The sequence below is a fragment of the Oncorhynchus gorbuscha genome, linkage group LG01 (genome assembly GCF_021184085.1).
Source record: "Oncorhynchus gorbuscha isolate QuinsamMale2020 ecotype Even-year linkage group LG01, OgorEven_v1.0, whole genome shotgun sequence".
In the NCBI taxonomy this organism is placed as follows: Eukaryota; Metazoa; Chordata; class Actinopteri; order Salmoniformes; family Salmonidae; genus Oncorhynchus; species Oncorhynchus gorbuscha.
The window spans coordinates 105,930,467-105,956,032 of record NC_060173.1 but is presented as its reverse complement, the minus strand read 5'-3'; the positions used below and the strand labels follow the sequence as shown (position 1 = coordinate 105,956,032).

The 25,566-nt window shown below is 45.1% G+C and overlaps 1 protein-coding gene across 1 annotated transcript in view; it reads left to right on the top strand.

Annotated features, from left to right (window-relative positions):
• The first annotated feature begins 3,413 nt into the window (after positions 1-3,413).
• The window catches only part of klf7b (Kruppel-like factor 7b), a 146,769-nt gene continuing 124,616 nt past the window's right edge, over positions 3,414-25,566 (top strand). Inside the window, exon 1 of the mRNA XM_046369123.1 lies at positions 3,414-3,898. Within this exon, the coding sequence (XP_046225079.1) occupies positions 3,797-3,898 (102 nt within the window). The 5' untranslated portion in view covers positions 3,414-3,796. The remainder of the gene's footprint in view (positions 3,899-25,566) is intronic.

The following is a 25,566-nucleotide window of genomic DNA, read 5'->3' as shown; positions in this document are numbered from 1 at the left end:
CATGGATATATATATGCTGTAACAGGTTCACAGTGAAAGGAGAAAAGCAGTGAGATACAGTTGAAGTCAGAAGTTTACAAATATTGTATTTAGGTTGGAGTAATTAAAACTCATTTGTCAACCACTCCACTAATTTCTTGTTAACAAACTATAGTCTTGGCAAGTCGGTTAGGACATCTACATTGTGCATGACACAAGTCATTTTTCCAACAATTGTTTACAGACAGATTATTTCACATATAATTCACAGTATCACAATTCCAGTGGGTCAGAAGTTTACATACACTAAATTGAAAGTGCCTTTAAACAGCTTGGAAAAATCCAGACAATTATGTCATGGCTTTATAAGCTTCTGATAGGCTAATTGACATCATTGGAGTTAATTGGAGGTGTGCCTGTGGATATATTTCAAGGCATACCTTCAAACTCAGTGCCTCTTTGCTTGACATCATGGGAAAATCTAAAGAAATCAGCCAAGACCTCAGAAAATAAATTGTAGACCTCCACAAGTCTGGTTCATCCCTGGGAGCAATTTCCAAACACCTGAAAGTACCACGTGCATCTGTACAAACAATAGTACGCAAGTATGAACACCATGGGACCTCACAGCCGTCATACCGCTCAGAAAGGAGACGCATTCTGTCTCCTAGAGATGAACATACTTTGGTGCGAAAAGTGCAAATCAATCCTAGAACAACAGCAAAGGACCTTGAGAAGATGCTGGAGGAAACAGGTACAAAAGTATCTACATCCACAGTAAAAACAAGTCCTATATCGACATAACCTGAAAGGCTGCTCAGCAAGGAAGATCGCACTACTCTAAAACCGCCATAAAAAAGCCAGACTATGGTTTGCAACAGCACATGGGGACAAAGATCAAACATTTTGAGAAATGTCCTCTTGTCTGATGAAACAAAAATAGAACAGTTTGGCCATAATGACCATCGGTATGTTTGGAGGAAAAAGGGGGAGGGTTGCAAGCCGAAGAACACCATCTCAACCGTGAAGCTCAGGGGGTGGCAGCATCATGTTGTTGGGGTGCTTTGCTGCAGGAGGGACTGGTACACTTCACAAAATAGATGGCATCATGAGGAAGGAAAATGATGGCGATATATTGAAGCAACATCTCAAGACATCAGTCAGGAAGTTCAAGCTTGTTGCAAATGGGTCTTCCAAATGGACAATGACCCCAAGCATACTTCCAAAGTTGTAGCAAAATGGCATTACGGACAACAAAGTCTAGGTATTGTAGTGGCCATCACAAAGCCCTGACCTCAATTATATAGAAAATGTGTGGGCAGAACTGAAAAAGCATGTCCTTTTTGTCTGCCCATCTACACATAAAACCACATAAAGACAGAGCATGTTTTTAGAAATGTTTGCAATGTTGTTTTTTTTAAGTATACAGAAATATCTCATTGAAATAAGTATTCACAACCCTGAGTCAACACTTTGTAGAAGCACCTTTGGCAGCAATTACATCTGTGAGTCTTTCTGGGTAAGTCTCTAACAGCTTTCAGCACCTGGATTGTTCAACATTTGCCCATTATTATTTTCAAAATTCTTCAAGCTCTGTCACATTGATTGGTTGATCATTGCTAGACAACCATTTTTAGGTCTTGCAATAGATTTCCAAGCAGATTTATGTCAAAACTGTAACTCGGCCACTCAGGAACATTCACTGTCTTCTTGGTAAGCAACTCCAGTGTAGATTTGGCCTTGTGTTTTAAGTTATAGTCCTGCTGAAAGGTGAATTAACCTCCCAGTGCCTGGTGAAAAGAAGAATGAGCTATGTTATCCTCTAGGATTTTGCCTGTGCTTAGCTCCATTTCGTTTCCTTTTTATCCTGAAAAACTCCCCTGTCCTTAACAATTACAAGCATACCCATAACATGATGCAGCCACCACTATGCTTAAAAATATGGAGAGTGGTACTCAGTAATGTGTTGTATTGGATTTTCCCCAAACATAACACTTTGTATTCAGGACAAAAAGGGAATTGCTTTGCCACATTTTTTGCAGTATTATTTTAGTGGCTTGTAGAAAACAGGATGCATGTTTTTAAATATTTTTATTTGGTACAAGCTTCCTTCTTTTCACTCTGTCAATTAGGTTAGTATTGTGGAGTACTTCAATGTTGTTGATCCATCCTCAGTGTTCTCCTATCACAGCCATTAAATTCTGTAACTGTTTTAAAGTCACCATTGGCCTCATGGTGAAATCCCTGAGCGGTTTCCTTCCTCTCCGGGAACAGAGTTAGACAAGATGATCTTTGTGGTGACTAGGTGTATTGACACACCATCCAAAGTGTTATTAATATCTTTTTTTTTTTTGGTGGGGGGGTAGGGGGGGGTTCACCCATCAACCAATATGTGCCCTTCTTTGCGAACCATTGGAAAACCTTGCTGGTCTTTGTGGTTGAATCTGTGTTTGAAATTCCCCGCTCAACTGAGGGACCTTACATATAATAGTATGTGTGGGGTACAAAGATGAGGTAGTCATTCAAAAATAATGTTAAACACTACCATTGGGTGCAGTGTGTCCATGCAACTTATTATGTGACTTGTTAAGCAAAGTTTTACTCCTGAACTATTTAGACTTCACATAACTAAAGGGTTGAATACTAGTTGACTCAAGACATTTCAGCTTTTCAACTTTAATGAATTTGTAAAAAAAATCTCAAAAAACATAATTCCACTTTGACATTATGGGGTATTGTGTGTTGGCCAGTGACAAAATAATCTACATTGAATCCATTTTAAATGGAGGCTGTAACACAACAAAATGTGGAATAAGTCAAGGGGTGTGAATACTTTCTGAAGGCTCTGTAGAATAGATAGTCCACACGTTGAGTTCTGTATTACACTGCCTGTTTCCAGTAAAAGCCTGCAACCTCAAACCACAAGAGAAGTCGCCTCGGAGCTGTGTTGTGTTGGGAAAGCTGTTACATCACAGCCCCAGAGTCCCCATCGGTCTCATGTCCGGACGTTTCTTCCTTAAAACTATATTCGAAAAATGTTTAAAGAATTACAGTGAAAACACGTTTTAGCAATATTACATGTGTTTAAAATAAGTTATTGTGAAGCCTGGAAGGTTTGTACATGCTTCCTGTTCGGCCACAGACTTCAACTGAGTGAAGGAAGTATGCTGCAGCATTTATATAGCCATCTAAAAATAGCTCACCTTTCACTGCCATGTATGACTAGAGTGACAGCTACACAAAGCCAATAGCGGCTCGCCATTCATTCTAACTCCTCCCTTTTACCTATTTTAGCGCCGCCTTAATTGGACGCCAGTGAGATCATCAAACCCTATTTACCTTATATGGTCACGCACGGAATTGATTGACAACAAACCACTCCCCCGTCCGAGTCGCTTGCTCGCTCCGCTCAGTAGACAGCTAGCCCGAGCTACTCTCCCAGTCGCCTGATGAAGCTACTGCAGGCAGCGGAAAAACCAACCTGGAATTTATAGAGCGAATATTGCAATCTGGCAATGCGGAAATAGATGGACGTTTCATGTCACCGAGTTGGCATTCCACTCCTGGACTGAAGACCTGAGAGTTAGCGCCAGAGAAAAAAGGATTGCAATTCAGAGACATAATATTCAACTCTTCTTTTTCTATTGTTTATAGTGGTTCTTCGGTGTGTTCTTTATTTCCAGTGGTATATAGCGCCATACTTTCTGGTGCATGGACAGACGCACAGAGGAGGATCTGTTAACCCCTAACCATACAAAAGTGGGGTTGTATTTCTTCCGGTGGATCAAAGTAAATTACTTTCAAATCTTGCATCAACATGGACGTGTTGGCGAATTACAGTATTTTTCAGGAACTCCAACTCGTGCATGACACTGGCTATTTCTCTGCAATGCCTTCGCTGGAGGAGAACTGGCAGCAGGTGATTTGCTGCTTGTTCTTTACTTTACTGTATAACTGTCTTGACTTGTATTGTAGCAGCTTAGTATTTGTAAATCATCACTTATATGCTGCTGGTGCTCCGGAGCTCGAGCTGCGGCGCTCAGATGTCTCCCCATGCAGCCTGTCATGAAAACATTCTCAAGTTGATCACACCAGCAGGCAGCACTGTGTAGAGGGAGACAGGCTGCTATGGACGCGTCTGTGACCATAATTCCACCCGTGTGCGCTATTTTCCAACCCCCGGTATACTATTTCGTTTTTCTAGCTCTTCTCTGGCTTCAACGGCTCTTGGTTGCATCTCGCTTGCCGATTGTAACAGTGTTATGCTGCAATTAATGACAAGCGATGTCTTGTTGGAGACAAGTCTGCATTCTTCATGTTATTTGGTTGTTTTTATTGGTTATATAAATTGATCATAGCACCTTGATTGCATGGTAGGCTATAATAGTAGTATAATTTGGTTTTAAGCACAAGACGCTATATACGTCTGTCAGGTGCGATTTGAGAAGGCGCGGGGCAATTTAGGCGCAGAAGTAGGACTCGTAACTAATAACAAGAGACTTGTTCTTAAATAATGCATCCGCATCTGTCAGATTACTTGGTGTTTTCAGCCTGTTGGTACGAGAACCAACTCCCGATTGCGATGCAGAATATATTATCAATAGCGAGCCGCGAAGATGTTCGCGTGAGGGTGATAAGCAAGGCTGCATGGGGGAAGAGTGGGTGTTTGTGTGTGTGTGTGTGTTTGGTAACCTAGTGAACGCATACATAGTGCTTTTGGTTGGAAATCCACTCTCACCAGTGATCCGAATGGAGCATGTGATGTTGCTGGAAAGCTGGGGGGGGGTTCCCAGTATTTGTCTGTGTCATTGTGGCATGTCGCGCTCGACATGAAGGCAAACCACTCATTCATTAGAATGAAGTCATCCGCAGGGCTGGCAGTGGTACAGTGAGCACACACGGGCATGGCCAAGCAGGCAGACGTGCCAACGCTACTGCCAGTTACCACTTATCCCACTTCTGTGGGTGACTTACTGACACTAATTCACATGACTTGATCCTATTACTATTTGGTCGAGTGATGTTATTTGTTTACAGGAAATGTGTGGTTGTGATATTACTGTGTAAGAAGAATAATAGGTGCGCCATTTCATGGAATGAGATCAGGTATCTGTCCTTTTTAAAGATGGAGACTGGTGAGCTTTCGAGTGCTTGGCCGGAGTTACTGATTCAGTGCGTGTGGTGAGATGAGCGCGTATGAGTCCGCGCTAGGGCTCCACTCTGCTGTGCGCACGGCTGCACGTATCGGCTGGTCTCGTGTTGACGGGCTGTCTCCCCCAACTCATTGCAATTCCATGTGCTCAACTGCGGGAAAGGAATCGGCTGGTTATTTATCGCTAGTGTGTGTGTGTGTGTGTGTGTGTGTGTGTGTGTGTGTGTGTGTGTGTGTGTGTGTGTGTGTGTGTGTGTGTGTGTGTGTGTGTGTGTGTGTGTGTTAGCGTGAAAAGGATCCAGCAGACCCCCTGAGCCCCCCACACACACACACACACACACACACACACACACACACACACACACACACACACACACACACACACACACACACACACACACACACACACACACACACACACACACACACACACACACACACATGGTTGGCTGGCATGTGCTAATGGAAAGCTGTGGTCTGGCAGGGCTCATCCCACCACTTTCATCAGTAATTGGCTGCTTGCTGTCAGAAAGACAGACAGACAGGCAGACGAGTCTACTCTGCTCTATCTATCATTCGCCCTCTTTGTTGTCTCATATAACCTGTTCTCTTTTTGTGTCCATTAGCAGCCTTGACACACACAGGGACTAGTACCTTTTTGTCACAAGGCTGTTGTACATAAAATCTGTCCATGTGGTAACGTGTGTTTGTTGTGTGTGTCCTGTGTGTTTGCCTAGCTGGCTCTGACACAATGGTGCCATGTTGTTTGGAATGGCTGTCAGGCCGGCCTACTGGCATGTTTGTGAGGACCTTGGGTTTGGGGAGAATATGGTTTGTGAGGACCTCGGTCTGGGGGGAACATGGTTTATGAGGACCCTGGGTCTGGGGGGAATATGGTTTTTGAGGACCCTGGGTCTGGGGGAACATGGTTTGTGAGGAACTTGGGTCTGGGGGAACATGGTTTATGAGGACCCTGGGTCTGGGGGAGCATGGTTTGTGAGGACCTCGGTCTGGGGGAACATGGTTTGTGAGGACCTTGGGTCTGGGGGAACATGGTTTGTGAGGACCTTGGGTCTGGGGGAATATGGTTTGTGAGGACCTCGGTCTGGGGGAATATGGTTTGTGAGGACCTTGGGTCTGGGGGGGAACATGGTTTGTGAGGACCTTGGGTCTGGGGGAACATGGTTTGTGAGGACCTTGGGTCTGGGGGAATATGGTTTGTGAGGACCTTGGGTCTGGGGGAACATGGTTTGTGAGGACCTTGGGTCTGGGGGAACATGGTTTGTGAGGACCTCGGGCCTGGGGGGAATATTGTTTGTGAGGAACAGTACACTGAACCCAGAACTGCTCCAAGTCTTCCATTACACAGCAAAACCATAGAGAGGGAATAGAGAGAGAGGAGGCGAGAGGAATAGAGACAGAGGAGGAGAGGGAGAGGAATAGAGTTAGAGGAATAGAAAGAGAGGAGGAGAGAGAGCAATATAGAGAGAGGAGGAGAGAGGAATATAGAGAGAGGAGGAGAGAGGAATATAGAGAGAGGAGGAGAGAGGAATATAGAGAGAGGAGGAGAGAGACGAATATTGAGGGAGGGGAGATAGAGGGATATAGAGAGAGGGGAATAGAGAGAGAGGAGGAGAGAGAGGAATAGAGAGAGGAGGAGAGAGAGAAATAGAGAGAGAGAGAAATAGAGAGAGGGGAATAGAGACAGAGGAGGAGGGGAGAGAGGAATCGAGTGAGAGGAGGAGAGAGAGGAATAGAAAGAGAGGAGGAGAGAGAGGAATATAGAGAGAGGAGGAGAGAGGAATATAGAGAGAGGAGGAGAGAGGAATATAGAGAGAGGAGAGAGAGGAATATTGAGAGAGGAATATTGAGAGAGGGGGAGAGAGCGTAATAGAGAGAGAGGAGGAGAGAGAGGAATAGAGAGAGAGGAGGAGAGAGAGGAATAGAGAGAGAGGAATATAGAGAGAGGGGGAGAGAGAGGAATAGAGAGAGAGGAATAGAGAGAGAGGAATAGAGAGAGGAATAGAGAGAGAGGAGGAGAGAGAGGAATAGAGAGAGAGGAATCGAGAGAGAGGAGGAGAGAGAGGAATAGAGAGAGAGGAGGAGAGAGAGGAATATAGAGAGGGGAATAGAGAGAGAGGAATAGAGAGAGAGGAGGAGAGAGAGAGGAGGAGAGAGAGGAATAGAGAGAGAGGAGGAGAGAGAGGAATAGAGAGAGAGGAATATAGAGAGAGGGGGAGAGAGAGGAATAGAGAGAGAGGTATAGAGAGAGGGGGAGAGAGAGGAATAGAGAGAGAGGAGGAGAGAGAGAGGAATATAGAGAGAGGGGGAGAGAGAGGAATAGAGAGAGAGGAGGAGAGAGAGAGGAATATAGAGAGAGGAATAGAGAGAGAGGAGGAGAGAGAGGAATATAGAGAGAGGAGGAGAGAGAGAGGAATAGAGAGAGAGTAGGAGAGAGAGAGGAATAGAGAGAGAGGAATAGAGAGAGAGGAGGAGAGAGAGGAATAGAGAGAGAGTAAGAGAGAGAGAGGAATAGAGAGAGAGTAGGAGAGAGAGAGGAATAGAGAGAGAGGAGAGAGAGGAATAGAGAGAGAGGAGGAGAGAGAGGAATAGAGAGAGAGGAGGAGAGAGAGAGGAATAGAGAGAGAGTAGGAGAGAGAGAGGAATAGAGAGAGAGGAATAGAGAGAGAGGAGGAGAGAGAGAGGAGGAGAGAGAGAGGAATAGAGAGAGAGTAGGAGAGAGAGAGGAATAGAGAGAGGAATAGAGAGAGAGGAGGAGAGAGAGAGGAATAGAGAGAGGAATAGAGAGAGAGGAATAGAGAGAGAGGAATAGAGAGAGAGGAGGAGAGAGAGAGGAATAGAGAGAGGATAGAGGAGAGAGAGGAAGAGAGAGGAGAGGAATAGAATAGAGAGAGAGGAGGAGAGGAATAGAATAGAGAGAGAGGAATAGAGAGAGAGTAGGAGAGAGAGGAATAGAGAGAGAGGAATATAGAGAGAGAGAGAGGAATAGAGAGAGGAATAGAGAGAGAGAGGAGAGAGAGGGATAGAGAGAGAGGGGAGAGAGAGAGGAAGAGAGAGGAATCGAGAGAGAGGAGGATAGAGAGAGGAATAGAGAGAGAGGAGGAGAGAGGAATAGAGAGATAGGAGGAGAGAGAGGAATAGAGAGAGAGGAGAGAGAGAGGAATATAGAGAGGGAATAGAGAGAGAGGAATAGAGAGAGAGGAAGAGAGAGAGGAGGAGAGAGAGGAATAGAGAGAGAGGAGGAGAGAGAGGAATAGAGAGAGAGGAATATAGAGAGAGGAGAGAGAGGAATAGAGAGAGAGGGAGGAATATAGAGAGAGGGGGAGAGAGAGGAATAGAGAGAGAGGAGAGAGAGAGGAATAGAGAGAGGGGAGAGAGAGAGGAATAGAGAGAGGAATAGAGAGAGAGAGAGGAATATAGAGAGAGAGGAAATAGAGAGAGAGGAGGAGAGAGAGAGGAATATAGAGAGAGGAGGAGAGAGAGGAGAGAGAGAGGAATAGAGAGAGAATAGAGAGAGAGGAATAGAGAGAGAGAGGAGGAGAGAGAGGAATAGAGAGAGTAGGAGAGAGAGGAATAGAGAGAGAGTAGGAGAGAGAGAGAGGAATAGAGAGAGAGAGAGGAGAGAGAATAGAGAGAGAGGAGAGAGAGAGAATAGAGAGAGTAGGAGAGAGAGGAATAGAGAGAGAGGAATAGAGAGAGAGAGGAGAGAGAGAGGAGGAGAGAGAGAGGAATCTTTAGGAGAGAGAGAGGAATAGAGAGAGGAATAGAGAGAGAGGAGAGAGAGAGGAATAGAGAGAGGAATAGAGAGAGAGGAATAGAGAGAGAGGAATAGAGAGAGAGGAGAGAGAGAGAGGAATAGAGAGAGAGTAGGAGAGAGAGGAAGAGAGAGAGGAATAGAGAGAGAGGAGGAGAGAGAGGAATAGAGAGAGAGGAGGAGAGAGAGGAATAGAGAGAGAGAGAGGAGAGAGAGGAGAGAGAGAGAGGAATAGAGAGAGGTAGGAGAGAGAGGAATAGAGAGAGAAGAGAGAGAGAGGAGAGAGAGAGGGATAGAGAGAGGGGAGAGAGAGGAGAGAGAGGAATCGAGAGAGAGAGAGAGAGAGAGAGAGGAATAGAGAGAGGAATAGAGAGAGAGGAGGAGAGAGGAATAGAGAGATAGGAGGAGAGAGAGGAATAGAGAGAGAGGAGGAGAGAGAGGAATATAGAGAGAGGGAGAGAGAGGAATAGAGAGAGGAGGAGAGAGAGAGGAATATAGAGAGAGAGGGGGAGAGAGAGGAATAGAGAGAGAGGAGGAAGAGGAATAGAGAGAGAGTAGGAGAGAGAGAGGAATAGGAGGAGAGAGAGGAATATGATAGGAGAGAGAGAGGAATAGAGAGAGAGTAGGAGAGAGAGGAATAGAGAGAGAGGGGAGAGAGAGGAATAGAGAGAGAGTAGGGAGAGAGAGAGGAATAGAGAGAGAGGAATAGAGAGAGAGAGAGGAGAGAGGAATAGAGAGAGAGGAGGAGAGAGAGAGGAATAGAGAGAGTAGGAGAGAGAGAGGAATAGAGAGAGAGGAATAGAGAGAGAGGAGGAGAGAGAGGAGGAGAGAGAGAGGAATAGAGAGAGAGTAGAGAGAGAGAGGAATAGAGAGAGGAATAGAGAGAGAGGAGGAGAGAGAGAGGAGGAGAGAGAGAGAGGAATAGAGAGAGAGTAGGAGAGAGAGGAATAGAGAGGAATAGAGAGAGGAGGAGAGAGAGAGGAATAGAGAGAGGAATAGAGAGAGAGGAATAGAGAGAGAGGAATAGAGAGAGAGAGGAGAGAGAGAGGAATAGAGAGAGAGTAGGAGAGAGAGAGGAATAGAGAGAGAGGAATAGAGAGAGAGGAGGAGAGAGAGGCATAGAGAGAGAGGAGGAGAGAGAGATTCTTTATTCCTTTGGATCTTTTCTGAGTGTAAAGTTTACTGTTTTTTTAATGGTTTATTTCACTTGTTTTACGATATATTTCCCTTGCTTTGGCAATGTAAACAAGTTTCCCATGCCAATAAAACCCTTTAAATTGAATTGAAAGACAAGAGAGGAGAGAGAGAGAGAGGAGAGAGGAGAGCCCCCGAGAGAGAGAGCAGAGAGAGAGAGAGATCAGGAGAGAGAGAAGAGAGAGAGAGGAGAGAGGAGGTAGAGAGGAAGGGAATGAGGGGGAAAGGAGGGGGTGGAAAGTGAGGGAGTTAGTTGAAAAAAGCCCTGTCCTGTCTGTGTAGACAGGTGGATAAAATATTTTTTTCTAGTGCTGCTCGGCACCGTTAAAGCTGCCTGATGTTTTTACTGGTGCGGTCGGATGGCTTGATAGGATAGCGTCTACTCCATCTAGCGTGGCCCTAGATCTGCCAGGCAACCTTCCTTCCCTTCCTCCCTCGCTCCGACATGGAGACAAGATGGATGTCTGTGGCAGGCCCCCGGTGAGCAGAGTATGAATCAGGCCGTAATGGACGCGATATGGGTGAATTGAGTTTCAGTGCTGGGGGGAAGAGGGGGACTAGCAGTGTATGATGAAGGGCCGGCGGAGAGCCATACATGATGAAGTAGTCCCCCCCTCCTCCCGTTTTCTCTCTCTCTCTCTCTCTCTCTCTCTCTCTCTCTCTCTCTCTCTCTCTCTCTCTCTCTCTCTCTCTCTCTCTCTCTCTCTCTCTCTCTCTGTGTCTCTCTGTTTCTCTGTCTCTCTCTTTCAAATTCCATTCAATTCAATTTAAGGGCTTTATTGGCATGGAAAAACATATGTTAACATTGCCAAAGCAAGTGACGTAGATAATAAACAAAAGTGAAATAAATAATAAAAATGTACAGTAAACATAACACTCACAAAAGTTCCAAAAGAATAAAGACATTTCAAATATTGTGATAACACAATGCAGTGCAAATAGTTAAAGTACAAAAGGGAAAATAAATAAACATAAATATGGGTTGTATGGGTTAGGGTTAGGGTTAGGGTGTTTGTTCTTCACTGGTTGGCCTTTTCTTGTGGCAACAAATCAAATCAAATTATTTATATAGGCCTTCGTACATCAGCTGATATCTCAAAGTGCTGTACAACAGGTCACAAATCTTGCTGCTGTGATGACACACTGTGCTATTTCACCCAGTAGATATGGGAGTTCATCAAAATCGGGTTTGTTTTCAAATTCTTTGTTGATCTGTGTAATCTGAGGGAAATATGTGTCTCTAATATGTTCATACATTTGGCTGGAGGTTAGGAAGTGCAGCTCAGTTTCCACCTCATTTTGTGGGCAGTGAGCACATAGCCTGTCTTCTCTTGAGAGCCAGGTCTGCCTACGGTGGCCTTTCTCAATAGCAAGGCTATGTTCTCTGAGTCTGTACACAGGTATTCTGCCAGTGTACTCTCTGTTTAGGGCCAAATATCATTCTAGTTTGCTCAGTTTGTTTGTTAATTCTTTCCAATGTGTCAAGTAATTATCTTTTTGTTTTCTCATGATTTGGTTGGGTCTTATTATGCTGCTGTTCTGGGGCTCTGTAGGGTGTGTTTGTGTTTGTGAACAGAGCCCCAGGACCAGCTTGCTTAGGGGACTCTTCTCCAGGTCCATCTCTCTGTAAAAGACGGTTTTGTTATGGAAGGTTTTGGGAATCGCTTCCTTTTCGGTGGTTGAAGAATTTAACGTCTCTTTTCTGGATTTTGATCATTAGCGGGTATCGGCCTAATTCTGCTCTGCATTATTTAGTGTTTTACGTTGTACACGGAGGATATTTTTACAGAATTCTGCATGCATGAGTCTCACTCTGGTGTTTGTCCCATTTTGGGAATTCCTGGTTGTTGAGCGGACCCCAGACCTCACAACCATGAAGGGCAGTGGGTTCTATTTTTAGCCAGGTTTTAGTTGGTATATAGATTTTTATTTTCCTTTAGATTGCATAGAAGACCCTTCTTGCCTTGTCTCTCAGATCGTTCACAGCTTTCTGGAAGTTACCTGTGGCACTGATGTTTAGGCCGAGATATGTATAGTGTTTTGTGTGCTCTAGGGCAACGGTGTCTAGATGGAATTTGTATTTATGACCCTGGCAAATTGACCTTTTTCAGAGCTGAGATGTACTGTCAGGTCCCAGGTCAGACAGAATCTGTGCAGAATATCTAGGTGCTGCTGTAGGCCCTCCTTGGTTGGGGATAGAAGCACTAGATCATCAGCAAACAGTAAACATTTGACTTCAGATTCTAGTAGGGTGAGGCCGGGTTCTGCATACTGTCCTAGTGCCCTCGCCAATTCATTGATTTTTATGTTGAAGAGGGTGGGGCTTAAGCTGCATCCCTGTTTCACCCCACGGCCCTGTGGAAAGAAATGTGTGTGGATTTTATAATGTCGTATGTTTTTCCCCCAACACCACTTTCCATCAATTTGTATAGCAGATGCTCATGCCAAAATAAGTCTAAAGCTTTTTTGAAATCAACAATGCATGAGAAGACTTTGCCTTTGTTTTGTTTATTTGTTTGTCAATTTGGGTGTGCAATGTGATGACGTGGTCTGTCGTACGGTAATTTGGTAAAAAGACCATTTGATATTTGCTCAGTACATTGTTTTCACTGAGTCTGCTGTTAATGATAATGTAGAGGATTTTCCCAAGGTTGCTGTTAAATACACTGTTTAGGTTTTCTACTGCCAAGTTTACACCTTCACTATTACAGTGAAACGTTTTGTCCAGGAAGTTGTCTAAAAGGGATTGAATTTGTTGTTGCCCAATAGTTTTTTGGTAGGTTTCCACACAACTTTCCTTACATCTATACCATTTCTTAATATTATTCAGTTCCTTTAACTTTGATGCCTCAAGATAGAGTATTTCTCTGTTCAAGTAGATTGTGATTTTGCTGTGATCTGATAGGGGTGTCAGGTGACTGACTGTGAACGCTCTGAGAGACTCGGGGTTGAGGTCAGTGATAAAGTAATCTACAGCGGGTATTCCTAAACAGGAGTATGCGCAATGCCGTTGGGGGTACGCCAAATAAAAACGTGATTCACATTTTAAATATTTGTAATTTTTATTTCTTCACATTTTCAAACAGTCCATTTATTATGGCCCGTGTCCATAGAGACAAATACCAGCTCGACTGGTAGTACTGTTCCTACCAGCGGTACTACACCTGCACCTGTCGATGACACAAGTTGATCTGCTTCCACAAGCACATCCAATACTAGCATCAGTAATTCTACATGTGTTGTTAGCCCAGCTAGCATGGACACTGACAGTTGCTAATCTGATGCATCTGAAGAGGTACTGCCCATTACCCGGGAAAGCACCAAGCTACTGCCCCCTTACCCGGGAAGGCACCAAGCTACTGCCCCTTACCCGGGAAAGCACCAAGCTACTGCCCCCTTACCCGGGAAGGCACCAAGCAACTGCCCCCTTACCCGGGAAGGCACCAAGCTACTGCCCCTTACCCGGGAAGGCACCAAGCTACTGCCCCCTTACCCGGGAAGGCACCAAGCTACTGACCCCTGACCCGGGAAGGCACCAAGCTACTGCCCCCTGACCCGGGAAGGCACCAAGCTACTGCCCCTTACCCGGGAAGGCACCAAGCTACTGCCCCTTACCCGGGAAGGCACCAAGCTACTGCCCCCTGACCCGGGAAGGCACCAAGATACTGCCCATTACCCTGGAAGGCACCAAGCTACTGCCCCCTGACCCGGGAAGGCACCAAGCTCCTGCCCCCTTACCCGAGAAAGCACCAAGCTACTGCACCGACACTCTTGCACGGACATTTAGAAACAAAACATGCCAATTTAAAAAAATAAGCCACATGAGTCTTTTGAGCGAGAATTATGACGTCTTTCAAATAGTAAGACGTATAAAATCAACAGATACCATTAATAAGAAGGGGCTATAAGCATCTTATATGGTGAGCTAGCGAGTTGCTAGGACAGGTAAGCCCCATACTATTGTGGAGAACTTAATTCTTCCTGCTGCTGAGGATATGGCTGGGACAATGCTGGGGGAAAAGGCCAAATAAACTATACAGACAATTCCTTCATCAAACAACACAGTTTCACAACGCATCAGTGACATGGCAGGAGATTTTTGAAACAATTACTGCTTTGCATACAAGCCAGAGAATTGTATGCGTTGCAGCTGGATGAGTCAACAGACTGGCACAGCTCCTGGTATATGTCCGTTATGTTTTGTGGGGGGTCAATTAAGGAAGACATCCTCTTCTGCAAACCACTGGAAACCAGGACAACAGGAGAGGATATTTTTAAAGTACTGGATAGCTTTGTGACAACAAATGGACATTGGTAGTCAAGATGTGTTGGTAGCTGTAATGATGGTGCAAAAGTCATGACAGGGAGATGTAGTGGAGTGGTAACACATGTGCAAGCAGTTGCTCCCGTTGGGTACACTGCAGCATCCACAGAGAGGCTCTTGCTGCCAAGGAAAGGTCTGACAGCTTGAAAGACGTTTTGGACACTACTGTGAAAATGGTTAACTGTGTTAAAGCAAGGCCCCTAAACTCTTGTATATTTTCTGCACTATGCAATGTTATGGGCAGCGACCATTGACACATTTTTTTAAATTGAGAGACGAGCTTAAAGTTTTATTTACTGACCGTAATTTTCACTTGTCTGACCGATAGAATGATGGCAAGTTTCTCACACGGCTCTATATTCAATTTGCGGGACAAAATTGAGGCTGTGACTAAGAAGTTGGAACTCTTCTCTGTCTGCATTAACAAGGACAACACACAGGTCTTTCCATCATTGTATGATTTTTTGTGTGAAAATGAACTCAAGCTTACGGACAATGTCAAATGTGATGTAGCAAAGCACCTGAGTGAGTTGGGTGCACAATTACGCAGGTACTTTCCCGAAACGGATGACGCAAACAACTGGATTTGTTATCGCTTTCAATGCCCTGCCTTCATTGCACCTACTGATATCTGAACAAGAGAGCTTCAACGAAATTGCAACAAGCAGTTCTGTGAAAATGTAATTCAATAACAAGCCACTGCCGGATTTCTGGATTGGGCTGCGGTCAGACTTTCTAGATTGGGCTGCGCTCAGACTTTCTAGATTGGGCTGCGCTCAGAGTTTCTGGATTGGGCTGCGCTCAGACTTTCTAGATTGGGCTGCGCTCAGACTTTCTGGATTGGGCTGCGCTCAGACTTTCTAGATTGGGCTGCGCTCAGACTTTCTGGATTGGGCTGCGCTCAGACTTTCTAGATTGGGCTGCGCTCAGACTTTCTGGATTGGGCTGCGCTCAGACTTTCTAGATTGGGCTGCGCTCAGACTTTCTGGATTGGGCTGCGCTCAGACTTTCTAGATTGGGCTGCGCTCAGAGTTTCTGGATTGGGCTGCGCTCAGACTTTCTAGATTGGGCTGCGCTCAGAGTTTCTGGATTGGGCTGCGCTCAGAGTTTCTGGATTGGGCTGCGCTCAGACTTTCTGGATTGGGCTGCGCTCAGATTTTCTTGACTTGGCAAATCGCACTGCTAACCACTTACTCCTACCCGACACGCAGGCGTCCCATCTAGACATCTGGAAATGCAAATGCGCTACGCTAAATGCTAATAGCACTCGTTAAAACTCAAACGTTCATTAAAATACACATGCAGGGTACTGAATTAAAGCTACACTCGTTGCGAATCCAGGCAACAAGTCAGATTTTTTAAATGCTTTTCGGCAAAAGCATGAGAAGCTATTATCTGATAGCATGTAACACCCCAAAAGACCCGCAGAGGACGTAAACAAAATATTTAGCATAGTCGGCGCTACACAAAACGCACAAATAAAATATAAAACATTCATTACCTTTGACCATCTTCTTTGTTGGCACTCCTAGATGTCCCATAAACATCACTATTGGGTCTTTTTTTCCGATTGAATCGGTCCATATATAGCCTTGATATCGATCTATGAAGACTGTGTGATCAAGGAAAAAAATAGCGTTTTATAACGTAACGTCATTTTTTAAAATTAAAAAAGTCGACGATAAACTTTCACAAAACACTTCGAAATACTTTTGAAATGCAACTTTAGGTATTAGTAAACGTTAATAATTGATCAAATTGATCACGAGGCGATGTATATTCTATAGCTGTACGTCTGGAAATAATGTCCGAGTAAATCTCAACCAAAATATCCGGTCGGAGACCGGAAGAAAAGCGCTGCCTCGTGTCCGTTTGACCAAGAAACAAATCGTAGGCAAATGACAAGACTGTTGACATCGTGTGGAAGCTGTAGGTATTGCAACCTCGGCCCCATTTAATGTGGTTCACATTCAACAATGGGTTCTAGTGGTGCATGGATATATTTTTGCATTTTCAGTGATCAGATTTTCCTGCGCTTTTCGATGAAACGCACGTTCTGTTATAGTCACAGCCGTGATTTAACCAGTTTTATAAACGTCTGAGTGTTTTCTATCCACACATACTAATCATATGCATATACTATATTCCTGGCATGAGTAGCAGGGCGCTGAAATGTTGCGCGATTTTTAACAGAATGTTCGAAAAAGTAGGGGGAAGGAGTAACAGGTTAATACACTGGTGCCCTTTGAAACCACCTACCTATGTGAGAGTAGATTTTTAGACTGCATAGAAAATTATGTAAGACTGAGACTGTCTCCAATACTTCCAACATTGCAGAGTTATGGACGTCCTTTCAATCACACCCTTCTCATTAACCTGTGGTGAGTTATTCACTATTTTTGATGAACAAATAAGGTTTTATAATAAAGATGTTTAAATAAAGAGCAAAATTATTGATTATTATTATTATTATTTGTGCCCTGGTCCAATAAGAGCTCTTTGTCACTTCCCACGAGCCGGGTTGTGACAAAAACTCACACTCATTCTTATGTCTAATAAATGTATTGTATAGTGTGTGTGTGGCAGGCTTACAATGATATCAAAAACCAACATTTGAGAGTGTGCTGACCCTGGTGCTAGAGGGGGTACACAGCTGGAGGTTGAATGTTTGAAGGGGTACGGGACTATAAAAAGTTTGGGAACAGTACTACAGCCAAGAGATGGACTGTAGCTGTGCCTACCGTAGGAGTCCCCTCAAAGACTACCATTGACTATGTAAAGTCATGGCCAAAAGTTTTGAGAATAACACAAATATAATAATTTTCACAAAGTCTGCTGCCTTATTTTGTATGATGGCAATTTTCATGTACTCCAGAATGTTATGAAGAGTGATCAGATGAATTGCAATTAATTGCAAAGTCTGTCTTTGCCAAGCAAATGAACTGAATCCCCCCAAAATATGTCCATTGGATTTCAGCCCTGCCACAAAAGCACCAGATGACATCATGTCAGTGATTCTCTCGTTAACACAGGTGTGTGTTGACAAGGACAAGGCTGGAGATCACTCTGTCATGCTGATTGAGTTCAAATAACAGACTGGAAGCTTCAAAAGGAGGGTGGTTCTTGGAATCATTGTTCTTCCTTTGTCAACCATGGTTACCTACAAGGAAACATGTGCCGTCATCATTGCTTTGCACAAAAAGGGCTTCACATGTAAGGATATTGCTGCCAGTAAGATTGCACCTGAATCAACCATTTATCGGATCATGAAGAACTTCAAGGAGAGCGGTTCAATTGTTGTGAAGAAGGCTTTATGGCGCCCAAGAAAGTCCAGCAAGCGCCAGGACCGTCTCCTAAAGTTGTTTCAGATGCGGGATCGGGGCACCACCAGTACAGAGCCTGCTCAGGAATGGCAGGAGGCAGGTGTGAGTGCATCTGCACGCACAGTGAGGCAAAGACTTTTGGAGGATGGCCTGGTGTCAAGAAGGGCAGCAAAGAAGCCACTTCTCTCCAGGAAAAACATCAGGGACAGACTGATATTTGGAAAGGGATTGGACTGCTGAGGACTGGAGTAAAATAATTTTCTCTGATGAATCCCCTTTCCAATTGTTTGGGGCAACCGGAAAAAGGCTTGTACGGAGAAGACAAGGTGAGCGCTACCAACAGTCCTGTGTCATGCCAACAGTAAAGCATCCTGAGACCATTCATGTGTGGGGTTGCTTCTCAGCCAAGGTAGTGGGCTCACTCACAATTTTGCCTAAGAACACAGCCATGAATAAAGAATGTTACCAACACATCCTCGAGAGGAGCTTCTCCCAAACATCCAGGAACAGTTTGGTGACGAACAATGCCTTTTCCAGCATGATGGAGCACCTTGCCATAAGGCAAAAGTGCTAACTAAGTGGCTTGGGGAACAAAACATAGATATTTTGGGTCCATGGCCAGGAAACTCGCCAGACCTTAATCCCACTGAGAACTTGTGGTCAATCCTCAAAAGGTGGGTGGACAAATTTAAAAAATAATAATATTGACAAACTTCAAGCATTGATTATGAAAGACTTGTCTGCCATCAGTCAGGATGTGGCCCAGAAGTTAATTGACAGCATGCCAGGGCGGATTGCAGAGGTCTTGAAAAAGAAGGGCCAACACTGCAAATATTGACTCTTTGCATCAACTTCATGTATTTGTCAATAAAAGCCTTTGACACCTATGAAATGCTTGTATACTTCAGTATTCTATAGTAACATCTGACAAAAATATCTAAAGACACTGAAGCAGCAGACTTTGTGAAAATTCATATTTGTGTCATTCTCAACATTTTTTGGCCACGACTGTACATACCCAGCGTGCAACAGATTTGCAGGAGTTGTGACCCGTTTTTGTTTGTTATGATGTCGTCGTTGTGCCTAGGGGGCATATGGGGGAGGGAATGCTGTTACCTCCAGGTAGGTGTTTGTTCCACTGTGCGCTGAGATTGTTATCCAGTCCTGGCATTTAGGTCGCCATAGACTAGTACATGTCCCTGGGCCTGGAAATGATTGATCCAGGATGGAAAGCTGTCTTCATTAAAGTTTGGGGATTCTAGTGGGGGCATTATAGGTAGCACACAGTATGACATTTTTTTCTGTTGTGATCATTTCCTTTTGAATTTCTAGCCAAATGTAAAATGTTCCTGTTTTGATTAATTTAATAGAGTGAGTTAGCTCTGCTCTATACCAAATTAGCATACCCCCTGAGTTACTTCCCTGTTTCACACCTGGTAGTTTGGTGGATGGGACTACCAGCTCTCTGTAACCTGGAGGGCAACCAGTGAGTCCATCTCCTCTATACCATCTATCTTGTAGGATGACAATGTCTGTATTTCTGATTTCTTTGCTGAAGTCCAGGTTCCAGCTCTTTAGGCCAAAGGCAGATGACCTCAGGCCTTGGAAATTCCAGGATGAGATAGTGAAGGCTTTGTGTTCCATAAAGGGTCCAATGTTGTTAGTCGTGTGGTTTGGCCTCAGACCAGTAAGTGTGAGCAGAGCCTGCTGAGCATCTGGTACATGTGATTGGCTTGGGCTAGTGTAAGAGTTCTGGTGGGCCTGTTTGCCTGCTCATGGCCTGGACGGATGTGTGACATTCATGTTGAGGTCCTCTTTGCGGAAGTGGGGGCATGGGGTGGGCAGGAGGGGCATAGGTCTGATCTGAGGGGGCCTAAATGGGGTGTGGGCATGGTTGACTTGGGGGGTGTTGATTGGTTGGGGTGGGGGTGTGGATGTGGCTGGTGGTGCTGTGGTCTGGATGTAGGTCCTTTCGGCGTGGCTCCTCTATGTGTAGGTTCCGGGGAGGGAGGGACCCTGCAGGTCGGGAGAGTGTCTTGCTGGTCTGGGCGGGGTGTTTGTTGATCCTGTGTGAGGTGTTGGGGCTGCGGTTGAGGGTGATGTCTTTTAGGGTCCAGGCAACGGTGGACACTGCTGCCTTGTATAGGTGGACCTGGTCATAAAGGCGTATATTTCTCAAGAGAGAGCTTATCCTGCTGAGCTATCACTTTGATTATGTGAAAGTCCAGCTGAAACTGTTTTGGGTTGCCCTGTACCATTACTGTTCCAGACTTGTACAGGTTGACATTGGCTGACTAAGAGTCCTCGTTGTCTAAAATAGCACTCTGCCATAACAGGGGATGGTCTGTGTGGAAGATTAAGTTGCTTATGTTCCCATTTTTATATCAGGCATCAAAAAGTGTCTCTTGATTTTCCATAAAGAGCTTCTTTTTGTACCCTTTCCTTATCATACCTTTCTGTGCCTTTTCATTTTTATCATCCGGAGGGAACTGTATTGTAATGACCTCTGAACAGTGGGAGGGGGATTCAAAGGCCTCTGCATTTGGGTGGGATAAGCTGTGAAACTCTCCTGCCATTGTTTGGCTCAAGGGCTTTGACACCTCTCACTCCACACCTCAGTGCTAATTGAAGTGGCAGTCAGATGTGTTCTGTTTTAGCAACCTTGGTAGCCTTAACTTAGCATTCAGGCCTTAAAATGTAAAATATATCATTGTAACATATTTTTCTTCTTGGCTTTAAAAATAGCTTCAGACTTAACATGACTCACTCAGTTCCAGGTTGGATGGTGTTTTCACATTTCTGTTCTTTGTTTGACAGAGCATTTGCTCAGAGCTTGGGAAAAAAAATGGTAGTAAAACTCCTTCCAGGTAATATTGTCAAAAATCAGGTTGTAGGTTTGGAGTTTTGATTTGGAGTGAAGGTTATGTTGTGGAAGGTAGTATCCTGTATATGCCCTTGACGAAAAATCCAAACTCATATAATTCTAAATCTATATTTTTGTAAAAACATTCTAAAAAATGCAGGAGCTCATCTACTCATATCTCTCTCCTTCTAGTAGATTTCTCCCCCTCTTTCTCTCAATTCAATTTAAAGGGTTTTATTGGCATGGGGAACATATGTTTACATTGCCAAAGCAAATGGAATAGATAATAAACAAATGGGAAGTAAACAAAGGAAATAAACAATCAGTAAACTTTACACTCACAAAAGTCTTCCTCTCTGTTTCTATCTCTCCTCTCCTCTCCTCTCCTCTCCTCTCCTCTCCTCTCCTCTCCTCTCCTCTCTCCTCTCCCTCTCTCTCTCTCTCTCTCTCTCTCTCTCTCTCTCTCTCTCTCTCTCTCTCTCTCTCTCTCTCTCTCTCTCTCTCTCTCTCTCTCTCTCTCTCTCTCTCTCTCTCTCTCTCTCTCTCTCTCAATTCAATTCAATTCAATTCAAGGGGCTTTATTGGCATGGGAAACATGTGTTAACATTGCCAAAGCACGTGAGGTAGATAATATACAAAGGTGAAATAAACAATAAAAATTAACAGTAAGCATTACACTCACAGACGTTCCAAAAGAATAAAGACATTACAAATGTCATATTATGTACAGATAGAGTGTTGTAATGATGTACAAATGGTTAAAGTACAAAAGGAAAATAAATAAACATAAAATAGGTTGTATTTACAGTGGTGTTTGTTCTTCACTGGTTGCCCTTTTCTTGTGGCAACAGGTCACACATCTTGCTGCTGTGATGGCACACTGTGGTATTTCACCCAGTAGATATGGGTGTTTATCAAAACTGTGTTTTTTTTTTCAAATTCTTGTGGATCTGTGTAATCTGAGGGAAGTATGTGTCTGGAGTCAAGTTATTGGGGTCAAATTTGTCTCCACTTTTGTGGATTAGGGTGTTCAGTCCTTGGTTCTAAATATTGGGGAAGATGCCAGAGCTGAGGATGATGTTAAAGAGTTGTATTATAGCCAATTTGTTGTCTGTATATTTGATCATTTGATTGAGGATACCATCAACACCACAGGCCTTTTTGGGTTGGAGGGTTTTTATTTTATACTGTAGTTCATTCAAGGTAATTGGAGAATCCAGTGTGTTCTGGTAGTCTTTAATAGTTGATTATAAGATTTGTACTTGATCTTGTATATGTTTTTGCTGTTTGTTCTTTGTTATAGAGCCAAAAAGATTGGAGAAGGGGTTTACCCTAACATCTCCATACATCTCCATTTTGAATAGATCATTCTTTGTGTTGTTGTTTGTTTAGTATTTTCAAATTTTCCCAGAAGTGGTTAGTCTATGGATTCTTCAATTACATTGAGCTGATTGCTAACGTGCTGTTCCTTCTTTTCCGTAGGGTACAGTATTTCTGTACTGTTTTAGTGATTCACCATAGTGAAGGCATTGACTCCCTCCCTCCATCCCTTCCCCCTTTCTCTACCCCTCTCACCACCCTTTATCGCTCTCTCTTTCTCTCTCTCTCTTTCTCCCCCTCCCTCTCTCTTTCTAAAATTCTCCTTATTTCTCTCCCCCTCTTTCTCTCTCTCTCTGCCCTCTCTCTCTCCTCCTCTTTCTCTTTCTCCCTCTCTCTATCTCTGCCTCTACTCTATCTCCCCCTCTATCTGCCCCTCTTTCTCTCTCCTCCTCTTTCTCACTCCCTCTCTCCTCTGAATCCCTGTGGAGACAACACTGCTGCTGCTGGCTGAGCTATCTGTCTCTCTCACCCGGCTAGAACAAAGAAGCCATTGCTCACTGTCACCAGGAAACAGAGGGGGAGAGGGGGAGAGAGATGGGGAGAGAGAGAGAGGCCCACTGTAATCATCGCTCTTCTGTCAGTCCTCTGTAGAAAGGTAGGGATTATTTAGCAAGGGTTGTTTGTGAAACAAGAGGGCCCCTGTACTCTCTGTCTCCCTCCACAAACACACACACACACACACACACACACACACACACACACACACACACACACACACACACACACACACACACACACACACACACACACACACACACACACACACACACACACACACACACACACACACACACACACACACACACACACACACACACACACACGCCCCTGTGTGGCTCGTAATTGGCTGCTGAGGAGGTTGTAATGGGTAGGGGAGGGCAGAGTAGAGAGGAGAGGAGAAGTAAACAACACCATTAAAACCACGTGAGACACTTCACCTGATTAACCAGCCTCACCTGAGAGACAGACTAGAGACACTTCACCTGATTAACCAGCCTCACCTGAGAGACAGACTAGAGACACTTCACCTGATTAACCAGCTTCACCTGAGAGACAGACTAGAGACACTTCACCTGATTAACCAGCCTCACCTGAGAGAGAGACTAGAGACACTTCAACTGATTAACCAGCTTCACCTGAGAGACAGACTAGAGACACTTCACCTGATTAACCAGCCTCACCTGAGAGACAGACTAGAAACACTTCACCTAATTAACCAGCTTCACCTGAGAGACAGACTAGAGACACTTCACCTGATTAACCAGACTCACCTGAGAGACAGACTAGAGACACTTCACCTGATTAACCAGCATCACCTGAGAGACAGACTAGAGACACTTCACCCGATTAACCAGTCTCACCTGAGAGACAGACTAGAGACACTTCACCCGATTAACCAGCCTCACCTGAGAGACAGACTAGAGACACTTCACCTGATTAACCAGCCTCACCTGAGAGACAGACTAGAGACACTTCCCCTGATTAACCAGCCTCACCTGAGAGACAGACTAGAGACACTTCACCTGATTAACCAGCCCCACCTGAGAGACAGACTAGAGACACTTCACCTGATTAACCAGCATCACCTGAGAGACAGACTAGAGACACTTCACCCGATTAACCAGTCTCACCCGAGAGACAGACTAGAGACACTTCACCTGATTAACCAGCCTCACCTGAGAGACAGACTAGAGACACTTCACCTGACTAACCAGCCTCACCTGAGAGACAGACTAGAGACACTTCACCCGATTAACCTGCCTCACCTGAGAGACAGACTAGAGACACTTCACCCGATTAACCAGCCTCACCTGAGAGACAGACTAGAGACACTTCACCTGACTAACCAGCCTCACCTGAGAGACAGACTAGAGACACTTCACCCGATTAACCAGCCTCACCTGAGAGACAGACTAGAGACACTTCACCTGATTAACCAGCATCACCTGAGAGACAGACTAGAGACACTTCACCCGATTAACCTGCCTCACCTGAGAGACAGACTAGAGACACTTCACCTGATTAACCAGCCTCACCTGAGAGACAGACTAGAGACACTTCACCCGATTAACCAGCCTCACCTGAGAGACAGACTAGAGACACTTCACCTGACTAACCAGCCTCACCTGAGAGACAGACTAGAGACACTTCACCCGATTAACCAGCCTCACCTGAGAGACAGACTAGAGACACATCACCTGACTAACCAGCCTCACCTGAGAGACAGACTAGAGACACTTCCCCTGATTAACCAGCCTCACCTGAGAGACAGACTAGAGACACATCACCTGACTAACCAGCCTCACCTGAGAGACAGACTAGAGACACTTCACCCGATTAGCCAGCCTCACCTGAGAGACAGACTAGAGACACTTCACCTGATTAGCCAGCCTCACCTGAGAGACAGACGAGAGACACTTCACCTGATTACCCAGCCTCACCTGAGAGACAGACTCGAGACACTTCACCTGACTAACTAGCCTAGACTAGACTACACAGATAGAAAGAGATGTGTATGCAGTGTGTATGGAGGCAGATCTACATGGACCTTTCTATTTTCATATTTCCATATGGAGGTTGTCAGGGAAGGAAACTCCAGAAGGTCAATTTCGAGGAGAAAGAAAGAGGGAGTGAGAATTAAAGAAAGAAGGAGAGAAATAAGAGGGAGAGAGAGAGAGAGACAGAGGAAGAGACAGAGACAGAGGGAGAGAGAGAGAGACAGAGGAAGAGACAGAGGGAGAGAGAGAGAGACAGAGGAAGAGACAGAGGGGAGAGAGAGAGAGGAAACAGAGATGAGAGAGAGAGAGACAGAGGAAGAGACAGAGGGAGAGAGAGAGAGACAGAGGAAGAGACAGAGGGAGAGAGAGAGAGGGAAACAGAGATGAGACAGAGGGAGAGACAGAGGGAGACAGAGGAAGAGACAGAGGGGAGAGAGAGATGAGAGAGGAAGGGAGGGAGAGAGAGAGGGGGTGGAGGGAGGGATCAGAGGAAGAGACAGGGGGTGGAGGAAGGGAGGCAGAGAAGGGAGAGAGGGAGGGAGAGAGGGAGAGACAGAGGAGAGAGACAGAGAGAGAGAGAGAAACAGAGAGAGAGAGGGGGAGAGAGAGAGGGGGGGGAGGGAGGGATCGAAATAGAGATAGAGGGATAGAGAGAGAGGGGGAGATCGAGAGAGAGGGGAGAGAGAGGGGGGGGGAGGGAGGGAGGGAGGGAGGGAGGGAGGGAGGGAGGGAGGGAGGGAGGGAGGGAGGGAGGGAGGGAGGGAGGGAGGGAGGGAGGGAGGGAGGGTGGTTTGTTGTTTCTTTGTGTGTCTGTGTGTCTGGCTGTGTGTCTGTGTGTATGTCTGGCTGGCTGATTGGCTGGCTGTCCGACTGTCTCTCACTTGGTCTGTATGCATGTCTGTTTGTCTATCTGTGTGTCTGTCTTGTTGTCTGTGTGTCTGGCTGTGTGTGTGTGTGTGTGTCTGTCTGTCTGCTTGCACCCAACTCAGGCGATATGTGTCCCTGTCCCTGTGGCTCTCCTCTCCTCCTCAGACAGCATCCATATATTTGTGAAAATGGGTCACCCTGTGCCTCTCTT